Source organism: Carassius carassius, chromosome 18 (assembly GCF_963082965.1).
Source record: "Carassius carassius chromosome 18, fCarCar2.1, whole genome shotgun sequence".
Taxonomy (NCBI): Eukaryota; Metazoa; Chordata; class Actinopteri; order Cypriniformes; family Cyprinidae; genus Carassius; species Carassius carassius.
Genome location: NC_081772.1, coordinates 207,501 through 223,305, shown reverse-complemented (window position 1 = coordinate 223,305; position 15,805 = coordinate 207,501). Strand labels below are relative to the sequence as shown.

Sequence of the window (15,805 nt, the reverse complement as noted above, 5' to 3'; positions counted from 1 at the left end):
TTGAGCATGTTCCTGTGTGTGGGCCGTTCAAGGAGTGCTGTGTTTTCAATTAAAAACACATTGTAATGAGGCTCTTGATAGATTAGTAGAATCTGGAGGTGTTTGAGGCTAATCAGTGTCTGACATGACTTATGAATTTACTTATTATACTAATAGCTGAGAGTGAGCGCTGTGATGGGATGATTGGGCTTAAATACACATTTATACTCAGATACAGTTACAGTGATGAACTACATGATGCAAGAACTGTTGGCGTGTTTTTAATTTTTAGATTAAACCATTTATTGAACATTAATGTATTTTATAAAACAGTCCAGGCTGTGTCATACAGTGATTTTACCATGGTGAAGGGGCTTTTACAGCACCTTATTAGCGTTTATATATATATATGTTCATTATTATTCATTTGACTTTACAGTACAGTTCCATTAGTAATACATTAACATTAACAATGAGCAGTGCATTTCTTATAGTATTTAATTTATTTTTTTTACCTATTATTTATTTATATTTGATCTAAGTCGGTGTGAGTAGGTTTTGTATGCGACTGCAGTATTCGTTATGTCAGTGTATGTAAAGAATGAAGTAGGGAATGAGTTTTTGGAGACAGAAGTGTCCTTCATGGATCTCCTCATGAGGAGTCGTTCTTCAGAATAATTACAAACACGCCCCGTTCGTGCATTACGCTGCATTAGTGTTGAGGAGGAGCGGGAGGCACAAACACATGGCAGCGTGTTCCCCTCCAGTGCAGCCGCAGGCGAGACACAGATCAGTGTGTGTGTGTGTGTGTGAGTGTGTGTGTGTGTGTGTTTGAGTGTGTTTGAGTGTGTGTGTGTGTGTGTGTGTGTGTGTGTGTGTGTGTGTGTGTGTGAGAGTGTGTTTGAGTGTGTGTGTGAGTGTGTTTGAGTGTGTGTGTGTGTGTGAGTGTTTGAGTGTGTGTGTGTGTGTGTGTGAGTGTGTTTGAGTGTGTGTGTGAGTGTGTTTGAGTGTGTGTGTGTGAGTGTGTTTGAGTGTGTGTGTGTGTGTGTGTGTGTGTGTGTGTGTGTGTGTGTGTGTGTGTGAGTGTGTTTGAGTGTGTGTGTGTGTGAGTGTGTTTGAGTGTGTGTGTGTATGTGTGTGTGTGTGTGTGTGTGAGTGTGTGTGTGTGTGAGTGTGTTTGAGTGTGTGTGTGAGTGTGTTTGAGTGTGTGTGTGTGTGTGTGTGTGTGTGTGTGTGTGTGTGAGTGTGTTTGAGTGTGTGTGTGAGTGTGTTTGAGTGTGTGTGTGTGTGTGTGTGTTTGAGTGTGTGTGTGTGTGTGTGTGTGTGTGTGTGTGTGTTTGAGTGTGTGTGTGTGTGTGTGTGTGTGTGTTTGAGTGTGTGTGTGTGTGTGTGTGTGTGTTTGAGTGTGTGTATGTGTGTGTGTATGTGTGTGTCTTTGAGTGTGTGTGTTTGAGTGTGTGTGTGTGTGTGTGTGTGTGTGTGTGTATGTGTGTGTCTTTGAGTGTGTGTGTGTATGTGTGTGTTTGAGTGTGTGTGTGTGTGTGTGTGTGTGTGTGTGTGTGTTTGAGTGTGTGTGTTTGTGTGTGTGTGTGTTTGAGTGTGTGTGTTTGTGTGTATGTGTGTGTGTGTGTGTGTGTGTGTAGGCAGTCAGGGATCAGGTTAGTTGCTCAGTACCGCTACTGAACCTGAATCTGTGATAATAGAGGCTTGTGGTTTAGAGCAGCTGAAATGACACTGATGTATATTCACACAGTGAGAGTTCAATCAGAATCATTACACAATCATTAGTGCTGTTCGCTGTCATCACTGCATGATGAAACTGCCCAGAACACCCTAGCAATGGCATAGCAACTCCTTAGCAACCACCCGGAACACCCTAGCAACTGCTTAGCACCACTCTAGCAACCATGTTAGTCTCAAGAGAAGGGAGAAGCTGTTTCCTCTCATTTGCTCTCCTTGTTGAGGAGATCCGATGTTTGTGTGTTTTGTTGACAGGATGAATGAGGAGCAGATCGCCACGGTCTGTCTGTCGGTGCTGAAGGCTCTGTCTTACCTGCACACACAGGGCGTCATACACCGAGACATCAAGAGCGACTCCATCCTGCTGACCAGCGACGGACGGGTGCGTTACCTCATCTATAATATGATATGATATGATATGATATGATATGATATGATATGATATGATGCGATATGATATAGTGTAATATGTATGTAATATAATGTTAAATTGAAATTAAATAATTTATGTAAAGATTAATAATATAAGTAAATTATATTTAATTGTACAATTATTTATATTGTATTTATATATTAACTATTAAATTAAATTGATTTATATTTTATTATATGAATCATATTAAATTAAATTAAATAATTTAATTTTAAACATATAATATAAAATATAATTTAAATTAATAAAAATTATATAATATGAAAACTAATATGTAAAATTATTACATATAAATGTATATACATTTTTCATGTAATTTATAATTTCAATAATATAATGCTGCTATGGGCATAAACTAAGGGCTATAGTTATATAAACTATAAACTATGGGCAACTAATGATGATGATATCACATAATATAATAAAATATAAATAATTCATTAGAATAGAATAGAAGATTTAATTATCTTGTGTTTAATCGTTATGACTGAATAAATAGCACACGGCACACAGTTTCATGGTCACAGTGATTTGTTGTATCATAAATCTTTCACAGGGACATAAGTGTGTTTATTTTGAGGCCAGAAAAGTGATCAGGGTAATTATCAACTTCACCAGTTCCAAGTAATTAAATCGTGTCTCCCACCTTGTAATTAGCTGGGAGAACACGACAAATGAAGGGGCGATTAGCGGCTAAATAGCTTTGTGTTGTGCTGAACGTGACGCTTCCATGTGTTTCTGTGCTCAGATCAAGCTCTCGGATTTCGGCTTCTGTGCTCAAGTGTCCAAAGAGGTTCCCAAGAGGAAGTCTCTGGTGGGAACGCCGTACTGGATGGCGCCGGAGGTCATCTCCAGATTTCCCTACGGCACTGAGGTACGGTCGACGCTGACCCGTGTGCTGCATGATGGGTAACTAGTCAGCGCTGATCTGCTGTGGTGTGTGCAGGTGGACATCTGGTCTCTGGGCATCATGGTGATCGAGATGGTGGACGGAGAGCCGCCGTACTTCAACGAGCCGCCGCTGCAGGCCATGAGACGGATACGAGACAACCTGGCTCCGCAGATCAAAGACTCACACAAGGTGAGCCGCTGCGTCTTTATTGGCCAGAGCCATGGTCACATGATCACGTGTGCTGATTTACAGGGACGCTATGAAACTCGTTTATTAACCCAACAAAAACTCAAACAGAAATTGTATTTGAAGATCAATTAATTAATAATGTATTTAACAATATACATTCAAATAAAAACTGCTGTACATAAACATTTAAATTGCTCAAAAAAAATTGTATATCAGCCTTTTAATTATATAATTATTTTAAATACATAACTATGCATTAAATATTTATATTAATAACTAAATTTTTTTGGTTAAGAAACAACAGCCCAAAAGATTATTCAGAACCATTATAGTAATAAATGAGAAAAGCATTTAATAGAAATTACAAAAAAATTGCTTTAGAAAGAAATATGTTGATTCAACATTGCATAATAAATGATGATAACGAAGCAGGACGCTGTTATTATGCATGAGTGACTGAATCATTGACTCACTCGATTCGTTTGAAACGGCTGATTTATTTGATAACTAAGCAAAACGCTGTTTTTATTAGGGATGTAACGATACACTTAACTCATGATTCGATTCGAAATTTTAAAACAAACCCCAAATCTAATCAATTAAACAAGACAAAAACCTCTTTCCATTCAAAATTGGAGGCAACCACTGCATTTGAATGTCGATCCAAACAAAGATGCTGAATACATGCAGCAGGAGCAGCTTTTAAAATCTAAAGTAGACTGTATATTTTGACATCTTAAAACAAAAACAGAATGCTCTGACTTTAGTTTTGTGAAACTATACTACATAAAACATTTGAAGGAAACCCCAGACGAGCTGAACGAGACGCAGATTAACTCTCTGACAGCAGGTGGCGCTGATGAACAGTAATGATACAGGGTTTCCGTGGTAACCGCTGTAAACAAAGCAGTGCTGAGCCATGTCACTCGGCCGCCATCTTTGAAACGCCTCTCAGGCATCCAAGTGCAACTCCTATCTCTTTGAATGGGGAAACATCAAAATCTCCAAAACTGTTGACTAAGTTTGCTATTAAATTTCATATTTGAAATCACCAAAGAAATCGTTATAAAAATCTTGTGTTTTGTGTTGTGTTTTTGTGTTCCTGTAGCTCAATTGGTAGAGCACTGCGTTATCAAGTGCAAGGTTGGGGGTTCGATTCCCCGGGAACACATGATATGTCAAAATTGAAAGCCTGAATGCACTGTAAGTCGCTTTGGATAAAAGCGTCTGCTAAATGCATACATTTAAAAAACTTATTTCTCAGGCTAGATCAGCCAGTGCACACATGCACAACCCGATTAACGATTGGCTCTTTCATTCAGAAGGCGGGGCTTCCTGCGATTAAGCAGTCATATTTAGCATTGCATTTTTCCCATTCAAAACTATTCAAGTGACACGTCTTGGCTATTCTATAGTCTTTGGCTGAGCTTATGAACACTACTTTAATATGCATTGTTCAGAGGCAAGATGGAAAAAAAATCATCTTGACATTTCTAAAGACAGAGTTTCTAATATAATTTTGACGTTTCAAGTCCCCTCAGATATACATTCATATAAATTACTACTCCAGTTGTATCGTGATTTGGTAAGCATCTCAACCGATTTGAATTTCGAAAATTTGATTTGAGTGACTGAATCATTGACTCATTCGATTTGTTTGAAACTGTGGATTCATTCAAGCTAATAATGCAGCATCTGATAAATCGTCCGGCTCATATCTATAAAAAGACATATGTATTTTATTCATATGGATGACTGTGTGATGTGAGGTGTAGGGTGTGTTGAATCAGCTGAAGCTCTTCTTCAGGTGTCGTCAGTTCTGCGGGTGTTTCTGGACCTGATGCTGGTGCGAGAGCCGTCCCAGCGAGCCTCGGCACAGGAGCTGCTGCAGCATCCGTTCCTGAAGCTGTCGGGCCCCCCGTCCTGCATCGTTCCTCTGATGCGGCACTACCGACCCCGCTGAGAGCCACTGAGAGAAACGTTTAGAGCAGACTCACACAAGCGCTTTCATTCAGAACGGATGGTCTTGGCGGCCTGGAGTCTCACGCCCTCCGCTTCGGTCCGGTCCCGCGCCCATCAGACGACTTCTTCACTCTCGTCTTCTCACGCTAACTATGAAGATGTATTTTAGAGCAATTGTAAGTTTAATTGTACAGTTTTGATAAACGGCAGTATTTTTGTTGTGATGTCACCATGCTGAAACGGGCAGTATTACCTAGAACTGAGAGTTTCTGTAAAATAACAATAACTAATAATAATAACCTTTCCTACTGTTTATATTTAATTTTTTGAAGATGGTCATAAACTGGCTATTGCAGACAGATGAATCTGAATATATTTATTTATTCTACGTTTGTAGGTCGTGTCCGCTCACGCCAGAGTTTTCTTTCTGGTTTTCCGTAGTGTGGCCGTTTCACGCTCATTCTCACGCGCGGCTGAACTCGTCCGATCTCCAGCAATATGAAGCTCTCACCCGTGTCTCATGGCTCACTGTGATCTGGAAACACGTGTTTCTGTAGGACTCTTGAGATCCGCTGTCGCGTTGCTTCTGTACGTGATCCTGCATGTGTGTCACTAAGAATTGCTTTCAATAAAAACACTGATGCGTCACACGTCATCCTGTTCATGTGTTTTGAGTTTAGACACTTATAAAAGATGTTTTTCTAGAAAGATTTCTGCTGCATTTTCTCCACAGGACTTTTCATACATGAACTACAATCCCATGATGCATTGTAGAAGATAACCGTTTCCATAGTGGCTCGTGATTCATCGCTCTGTTGAGAATGTCTTGAGTCTTAACCAGGAACATACTCTGTGTTGAATGAACTTAGTCCTGGACGTGTTTCTGGAACCACACACCTCGAGGAAGCAAGGTTTGGGGTTAAGGGTTAATCAACTGAGAGGGTTTAGCTGATGGTAAGTTAACCCTGCTTTCTGGAATACACCCCAGGGTTCAGTGACTGGATAGAAAAATACTCTTAAGTAAAAAAAAAATTGTTTCTTAAATATTAAAACATTTTTTAAAGAATTCAGTGTTTACAAATATCAACAATAAAACTGAGCAGCTTATGATCATTTTTTTAACGTTACAAGCATCATTTAATGACATTAAACATATGCATACGTGCTGGAAATTAATTTATTAATGTGACATGAAGGAAAATAAACAGGAACTTGTTCAGGACTCTTTAATTTTTAATTTTGAGGTACATGTTCAAACATGAAAATAATAAACATGAATAGTTTTATACATGTGGCCAGGGTTATTTTATCTAAAACCGTAAAACAATTTTTGTTACTAAAACTTTAACTGAAAAAAAAACTCAACTTTTCATTTTCATTTTGTTTAATTTGATGTACTTAACTGAAACTGAAAAAAAACATGGCAACAAAACAAAAATATAGCTGCAAATAGTGATGGCGGGCCCGAGCTGTCAACGCAAACGCCACCCCAGTGGCATCAGGAAAACTGTGCCCAGCAGGCACATACACAGTAACCCTCTTGCACAGGGGTGTCCAACTCTGTTAATGGCGATCGACTGTCCTGCAAAGTTTAGCTCCAAGCCTAATCAAACACACCTGAAAAAAGACAGTTTGACATGTTGCCATGGCATCAATATTATAGCTATTAATATCCCCTCAAAAAAATTGTATCGGCCTTGTTTTGTCATTATTCTGATGAAGTTACAAGCAAATAGAGTAAAAATAAGATGCTGAATTAAAAGCATTTTGAAAATGACACACTTCCTGCTCCCAGTTAGTGGCACTTTAACTTTGGCTCCTACAAGTCACATATATGTGATCGGCATCATACAACGAACAAACCCCTGAAATTAAAATCGTATAAAAATTGTATATAATAAAAAATTTGTTGATGCTATTAGGCAATTTCCGTTTCTCATTTTTCACCATGAATTCATCGTTTCGCCACGGGCAAACCGTTCAAGATATCAAAAATCCCCTGGCAATTTTTCATCTCTAATGTCTTGAGATCATGTTCACCGGGTTTCAAGGAAAACAGTTAAAAGTCCTCAGAGTAGTACATCAAATTCCGGAGCATGCTTTTTTTAAACAGCCCAGAAACCCTAGAGCACGGTTTCTGACTGAAGTTTTAATAGTTGGTGATTTTAATATCCATGTTGATAATGAAAACGATGCATTGGGATCAGCATTTATAGACATTCAGAACTCTATTGGTGTTAGACAACACGTTTCAGGACCTACTCATTGTCGAAATCATACTCTAGATTTAATACTGTCACATGGAATTGATGTTGATGGTGTTGAAATTATTCAGCCAAGTGATGATATCTCAGATCATTATTTAGTTCTGTGCAAACTTCATATAGCCAAAATTGTAAATCCTACTTCTTGTTACAAGTATGGAAGAACCATCACTTCTAACACAAAAGACTGCTTTTTAAGTTATCTTCCTGATGTATCCAAAGTCCTTAGCATATCCAAAAACCTCAGAACAACTTGATGATGTAACAGAAACTATGGACTCTCTCTTTTCTAGCACTTTAAATAAAGTTGCTCCTTTACGCTTAAGGAAGGTTAAGGAAAACAGTTTGACACCATGGTATAATGAGCATACTCGCACCCTAAAGAGAGCAGCCCGAAAAATGGAGCGCAGCTGGAGGAAAACAAAACTAGAGGTATTTCGTATTGCTTGGCGGGAAAGTAACATATCCTACAGAAAAGCATTAAAAACTGCTAGATCCGATTACTTTTCTTCTCTTTTAGAAGAAAACAAACATAACCCCAGGTATTTATTCAATACAGTGGCTAAATTAACGAAAAATAAAGCCTCAACAAGTGTTGACATTTCCCAACACCACAGCAGTAATGACTTTATGAACTACTTTACTTCTAAAATCGATACTATTAGAGATAAAATTGCAACCATTCAGCCGTCAGCTACAGTATCACATCAGACAGTGCACTATAGACCCCCTGAGGAACAGTTCCACTCATTCTCTACCATAGGAGAGGAAGAATTGTATAAACTTGTTAAATCATCTAAACCAACAACATGTATGTTAGACCCTATACCATCTAAGCTCCTGAAAAAGGTGCTTCCAGAAGTCATAGATCCTCTTCTGACTATTATTAATTCCTCATTGTCATTAGGATATGTCCCCAAAACCTTCAAACTGGCTGTTATTAAGCCTCTCATCAAGAAACCACAACTTGACCCCAAAGAACTAGTTAATTATAGACCAATCTCAAATCTCCCTTTTCTGTGTGTCTTTTCTGAGACTGCTCTCCTTAGAGTTACAAATGATCTGCTCTTATCATCTGATCGTGGGTGTATCTATCTATTAGTTTTATTGGATCTTAGTGCTGATTTTGACACAATTGACCACAACATTCTTTTGCATAAACTTGAACACTTTGTTGGCATCAGTGGAAGTGTATTAGCATGGTTTAAATCGTACTTATATGACCGCCATCAGTTCGTAGCAGTGAATGAAGATGTATCCTATCGATCACAAGTGCAGTATGGAGTACCTCAAGGCTCAGTACTAGGGCCGCTACTTTTCACGCTTTATATGTTACCCTTGGGAGATATCATCAGGAAACATGGTGTTAGCTTTCACTGTTATGCTGATGATACTCAACTCTATATTTCTTCGCGGCCCGGTGAAACACACCAGTTTGAAAAACTAATGGATTGCATAGTCGATATAAAAAACTGGATGACGAGTAATTTCTTACTGCTAAATTCTGAAAAAACAGAGGTGTTAATTATAGGACCTAAAAACTCTGCTTGTAATAACCTAGAACACTGTCTAAGACTTGATGGTTGCTCTGTCAATTCTTCGTCATCAGTTAGGAACCTAGGTGTGCTATTTGATCGCAATCTTTCCTTAGAAAGCCACGTTTCTAGCATTTGTAAAACTGCATTTTTCCATCTCAAAAATATATCTAAATTACGGCCTATGCTCTCAATGTCAAATGCAGAAATGTTAATCCATGCATTTATGACCTCAAGGTTAGATTATTGTAATGCTTTATTGGGTGGTTGTTCTGCACGCTTAGTAAACAAACTACAGCTAGTCCAAAATGCAGCAGCAAGAGTTCTTACTAGAACCAGGAAGTATGACCATATTAGCCCGGTCCTGTCAACACTGCACTGGCTCCCTATCAAGCATCGTATAGATTTTAAAATATTGCTTATTACTTATAAAGCCCTGAATGGTTTAGCACCTCAGTATTTGAATGAGCTCCTTTTACATTATAATCCTCTACATCCGCTACGTTCTCAAAACTCAGGCAATTTGATAATACCTAGAATATCAAAATCAACTGCAGGCGGCAGATCCTTTTCCTATTTGGCGCCTAAACTCTGGAATAACCTACCTAACATTGTTCGGGAGGCAGACACACTCTTGCAGTTTAAATCTAGATTAAAGACCCATCTCTTTAACCTGGCTTACACATAACATACTAATATGCTTTTAATATCCAAATCCGTTAAAGGATTTTTAGGCTGCATTAATTAGGTAAACCGGAACCGGAAACACTTCCCATAACAACCTATGTACTTGCTACATCATTAGAAGAATGGCATCTACGCTAATATTAGTCTGTTTCTCTCTTATTCCGAGGTCACCGTGGCCACCAGATCCAGTCTGTATCCAGATCAGAGGGTTACTACAGTCACCCGGATCCAGTACGTATCCAGACCAGATGCTGGATCAGCACCTAGAAAGGACCTCTACATCCCTGAAAGACAGCGGAGACCAGGACAACTAGAGCCCCAGATACAGATCCCCTGTAAAGACCTTGTCTCAGAGGAGCACCAGGACAAGACCACAGGAAACAGATGATTCTTCTGCACAATCTGACTTTGCTGCAGCCTGGAATTGAACTACTGGTTTCGTCTGGTCAGAGGAGAACTGGCCCCCCAACTGAGCCTGGTTTCTCCCAAGGTTTTTTTCTCCATTCTGTCACCGATGGAGTTTCGGTTCCTTGCCGCTGTCGCCTCTGGCTTGCTTAGTTGGGGACACTTCATCTACAGCGATATCGTTGACTTGATTGCAAATAAATGCACAGACACTATTTAACTGAACAGAGATGACATCACTGAATCCATGATGAACTGCCTTTAACTATCATTTTGCATTAATGACACACTGTTTTCCTAATGAATGTTGTTCAGTTGCTTTGACGCAATGTATTTTGTTTAAAGGGCTATATAAATAAAGGTGACTTGACTGTGATTTCTGACTGTGTTCCAGGGGGCGCTGTAGAGCCCCTGTGCCACGCCCGGGTCCCAGTCTCTATGGCGTCCTGATGGCCGTAGGTTCCGATGTTTGTGCCAATTTTCAAGAGTTTTTGAGTATGTTACTGTACTGTTGCTGTAGTTAAGGTTTATAAAAAAGTAAAAAAAACATGCGCCCATTGGCTCGGGCCCTAATTGCAAAAACTTTAACATTGTAATGAAAACAGAAAATGTTCATTAAAAAAAAAGAAAAATGAACCAAAATCATAATAGAGTAACTACTGAGATCCCAAAAGGACCTTCCATGAACTCTATCTGATTCATGCTGATTCATTCATCTCGTTTGAAACAAGACAATACACATTTTACTCTGTTTAGAATTCTTCAGTTTTCTAAAAAATAAAAGATTAAGAACATTTTCAAGTATTCTATTAATAAATATATTCCTAACTTTGTAAGCAAATACCAACAAACTGGATCAAATTTCTGTCACAGTTTACAGTAAAGATGCTTCTATACAGTTCTGAAATCATGACATAATACCGAAAAGACAGTTCAACAAAAAAAACACGTTTATTAGCGCACCACATTCGAGTATGAACATGCTGGATGAGAATGAAACGAGAAACGTGAAACATCACGAGTTTGAACAGAACAGAACTTCAGATGAATCCTGAGACTCAGACATTGATCGAAGCTCATTGTGTGGAAATCTTTAATGCTGTCTCACCGCTTCTTATTGATTCTCCATCATCTCCGTGTCGTGATTGATTCTGATGGATCTAAACCTTCAGTTCTGCTGCAAGAGAAAACCCTCGAAGATCTTCTAAAACATGTCATTCTGTGCGGTCTCACACATCACTACATTTAGAAATCACTAATGATTAAATAATCACAAAATAATATGCAATAATCATCAAATATTTGTTTTATTTCTACCCTTCAAGCCATTTTAATATCTCTGTATATTGCAGTGATAATCATGATGAGTGCAGCCCTGATGAGGGCGATGACACAGCAGAGTAATAATAATAATAATCATCATAATAAAATAACCTTGTGTTGCCTATTCATGTATTTTTCGAACCGATATTACTACAGCTATTAGAATACAGGGTTCACACGGATAGAGATTTGGTCGCAAGGCAGGTCACAGGATTTATTATTTTAAGTCTAAGGTCTAGAGACGTGTTTTAGAAGCTGAATGTGTTTGTTTGAGCTCGAGCCCTGCACAGATGGAAAATAAAAACAGGAAACAAAACAACCAGGAAATAAAAATGTGAGCAGTTTTAGGCAGCATGCTTTACAACAAATACTGATACCACCATAACCACCAGAAATACTTAATTATGTCTGCTTCACAATGAAACACAAGCTCATTGCGACCGATTCCCTGACATAATACATTCATTGCGACCCATTTAACAGATGCATCATTTTAAGTTGGAACAACTTGAACAGCAACAAACAATAACAATGCAGCAAAATAATAAACAGATCAATTAACCCTCTATTAAACATGAAAAAGATATTGCATCATAGCTCACGCTGCTTTCTGAATGTGTCAGAGTAACAATTAAAATGCGACTTTGTGAAATGGACTGTCCTAACTGTTGCTGTAGTATCTTTAAATTAATGATAGAAAGCCTATGCATTTGACAACTATATTTTTTTAATAAACCATTATATTTCATTCATTTCAATTAAAATCTATTTTCACACTCATCTTGGCCCTGGTGCAGTGCCCTAACATCTGGACCAGACTCTAGAAACCTGCTTCCTCAGAATCGAAATAAAAAACAGCAAAGGTCACATCAAGTCATTCACTTTTTAATTTGGACAGTATCTAGCAAGTCTGAGATTTAAACAGAGTTGCGTAATATAAATTCAAAATTGTGTGAAAAAAGTCAGAATTCTGTTTACATCTTACAATTAAAAATTGTCCTCTGAATTATGTTTACGTCTTGCATTTGACTTTAAAATTCGTAATTGTGAAATGTAAACTTAGAAACCTGGAGAGAAACAAAAGTCAATGGTGAGATGCAAACGTAAATTTCTGAGAAAAAAGTCAAATGTAAAAAAAAAACTAATTGTGTAATGTAAACTTAGAGACAAAAATGTCCACACAGCAACAGCAAAATTGAATCCGAGTGTCATTAAACTCATGCACTCAACACACGAAGCGGAGAGAGAGGCTCTGGAATGCAGGGGTCCTCACATGTTCTTGTAGAGCGAGCGGTCTCGAGGAAGCTGTGGCTGCTGCGCGGCGCTCAGTTTGAGGTGGAAGTGATACACAGAGATGGTGATGACGATGATGAGACCCAGGATGAGACCCAACACCAGCGGCAACATCTGCTCCAGCTGCTCGCGCTCGTCCGTGATGCACTTATACGCTGCAGGAGCACAGAAGCACCGGTCACTGACACACACACACACTCACACACGCACACTCAAACACACACTCACACACACTCACACACACACGCACACACACACACACACACTCACACACACTCACACACACACACACACACTCACACACACACACACACTCAAACACGCACACACACACACGCACACACACACACACTCACACACACACACACGCACACACTCACACACGCACACACTCACACACGCACACACTCACCCACACACACACACACACACACACACACTCACACACACACACAAACTCACACACACACACTCACACACACACACTCACACACGCACACACTCACACACGCACACACTCACACACACTCACCCACACACACACACACACACACACACACTCACACACACACACACACACTCACACACACTCACCCACTCACACACACACACACACTCACAAACGCACACTCACACACGCACACGCACACACTCACACGCACACTCACACACACTAACGCACACTCACACACACTAACGCACACACACACACACTCACGCGCACACACACACACTCACACGCACACACACGCGCACACACACACTCACGCACACACACACACACTCACACGCACACACACACACACGCACACACACTCACACACACACACTCACACACGCACACACTCACACACTCACACACACACACACTCACACACACACACCCACACACACACACACACTCACCAACGCACACTCACACACGCACACACTCACACACACACACTCACACACGCACACACTCACGCGCACACACTCACACGCACACACACACTCACACACACACTCACACACACACACTCACACACGCACACACTCACTCATAAACACACACGCACACACACACACACACTCACACACACACACACACACTCACACTCACACTCACACACGCACACACACACTCACAGACACACACTCACACTAACACACTAACACACTCACACACTCACACACACACACAGGGCCGGCCCTGACCAATTTGCTGCCCTAGGCAAGATTTTACCTGGCGCCCCATGCATCACAGCCCATTTCACCCTGTCATTGTGTTCATGATTTAGCATATATATATATATACACACACACACACATTACAGCAGAACTGTTTCCAACACTCATAATAAATCATCATATTAGAATGATTTCTAAAGGATCATGTGATAGACCGGATGTCACATGTGACACTGAAGAATGGAGTAATGATGCTGAAAATTCAGCTTTGCATCACAGAAATAAATGATAATTTAAAGTATAATAAATTGAAAACAAATTATTTTTATATTGTAATAATATATCACAATATTACATTTTTTTCTGTATTTTTGATCAAATAAATGCAGGCTTGATGAGCAGAAGAAACTTCTTTCAAAAACATTAAAAATAGTAATGTTTCCAAACTTTTGGCCTGTACTGTATCCCCCCAAAACTGCACAACTGTAGAGTAAAACATTAATAAAAAAGTGATAATAAAAAATGCATCTTAAAACTGACATGATTGTACAAAATCACAGTCTGGGGACTCAGAACTCAGAACAACTGCTAACATTAAGTTTAAGGTAAAAATAACTGCCATGAAATTATAGTATCTTACTCCTATGCAATAAATTGTTCTTTCACTGCATCTCTTTACCTCTGTCTTTATCCTCTTCTCTTCTTTTTGGCACTGTATCTATCGCAGACTATGCTCATTTATAATGTGTCATGTAAATTCGGCCTTCCGTCACAATCAGGAAACTTTCACCGTGTCTAGAACTGGCGCGAGCTGCTGTTTCTACGAGCTGTGTGTTAACAAAAGCAGTGCTGTCTACATTGGATGCGGCGTCGGGCACGCTACACAACAAATTACCAACAACTGATCGCGCGCGCGCTCTGTTTCTGACGCACTTCAAGCACTCGATGGGCGGGGGAAGATTGAAGAGCCGGATTTTTTTTTTTTTTTTTGCTTTATTTGGTAGTATTTCGAATTAATGGTTTTTAAATAGTAGCCTATTATAAAAAAAAACATATGTAAAAAAAAAAAAAAAAAAAAAAAAATTCACTCGTTCACTCATTCTGACGCCCCTATGGATGAGTGGCGCCCTTAGCATTTGCCTATACCGCCTATGCCGCGGGCCGGCCCTGCACACACATCATTAGGATATGTCCCCAAAACCTTCAAACTGGCTGTTATTAAGCCTCTCATCAAAAAACCACAACTTGACCCTAAAGAACTAGTTAATTATAGACCAATCTCGAATCTCCCTTTTCGGTCCAAGATACTAGAAAAGGTGGTATCCTCACAATTATATTCCTTCTTAGAGAAAAATGGTATATGTGAGGATTTCCAGTCAGGATTTAGACCGTATCATAGTACTGAGACTGCTCTCCTTAGAGTTACAAATGATCTGCTCTTATCATCTGATCGTGGGTGTATCTCTCTATTAGTTTTATTGGATCTTAGTGCTGCGTTTGACACAATTGACCACAACATTCTTTTGCATAGACTTGAACACTTTGTTGGCATCAGTGGAAGTGCATTAGCATGGTTTAAATCGTACAAGTGCAGTATGGAGTACCTCAAGGCTCAGTACTAGGGCCGCTACTCTTCACGCTTTATATGTTACCCTTGGGAGATATCATCAGGAAACATGGTGTTAGCTTTCACTGTTATGCTGATGATACTCAGCTCTATATTTCTTCGCAGCCCGGTGAAACACACCAATTTGAAAAACTAATGGATTGCATAGTCGATATAAAAAACTGGATGACGAGTAATTTCTTACTGCTAAATTCTGAAAAAACAGAGGTGTTAATTATAGGACCTAAAAACTCTGCTTGTAATAACCTAGAACACTGTCTAAGACTTGATGGTTGCTCTGTCAATTCTTCGTCATCAGTTAGGAAC

General features: G+C 39.4%; 2 protein-coding genes across 6 annotated transcripts in view; one reads left to right on the top strand and one right to left on the bottom strand.

The window, feature by feature from the left end:
* LOC132092018 (serine/threonine-protein kinase PAK 5-like) overlaps window positions 1-5,850 on the top strand; it is a 54,010-nt gene extending 48,160 nt beyond the window's left edge. For 4 of the 5 annotated variants that reach the window (XM_059498068.1, XM_059498070.1, XM_059498069.1 and 1 more), the window contains 4 exons: window positions 1,975-2,101; window positions 2,901-3,026; window positions 3,099-3,233; window positions 5,041-5,850. In XM_059498068.1, the coding sequence (XP_059354051.1) occupies window positions 1,975-2,101; window positions 2,901-3,026; window positions 3,099-3,233; window positions 5,041-5,196 (544 nt within the window). In that variant the 3' untranslated portion in view covers window positions 5,197-5,850. The remainder of the gene's footprint in view (window positions 1-1,974; window positions 2,102-2,900; window positions 3,027-3,098; window positions 3,234-5,040) is intronic. The other variant, XR_009422184.1, reaches the window with a different exon arrangement.
* Window positions 5,851-12,030: 6,180 nt separating this feature from the next.
* Window positions 12,031-15,805, bottom strand: part of LOC132092830 (lysosome-associated membrane glycoprotein 5-like) — a 7,927-nt gene continuing 4,152 nt past the window's right edge. The window contains exons 6-7 of the mRNA XM_059499270.1: window positions 12,578-12,857; window positions 12,031-12,476 (exon numbers count right to left, since the gene is read on the bottom strand). Of these exons, the coding sequence (XP_059355253.1) occupies window positions 12,679-12,857 (179 nt within the window). The 3' untranslated portion in view covers window positions 12,031-12,476; window positions 12,578-12,678. The remainder of the gene's footprint in view (window positions 12,477-12,577; window positions 12,858-15,805) is intronic.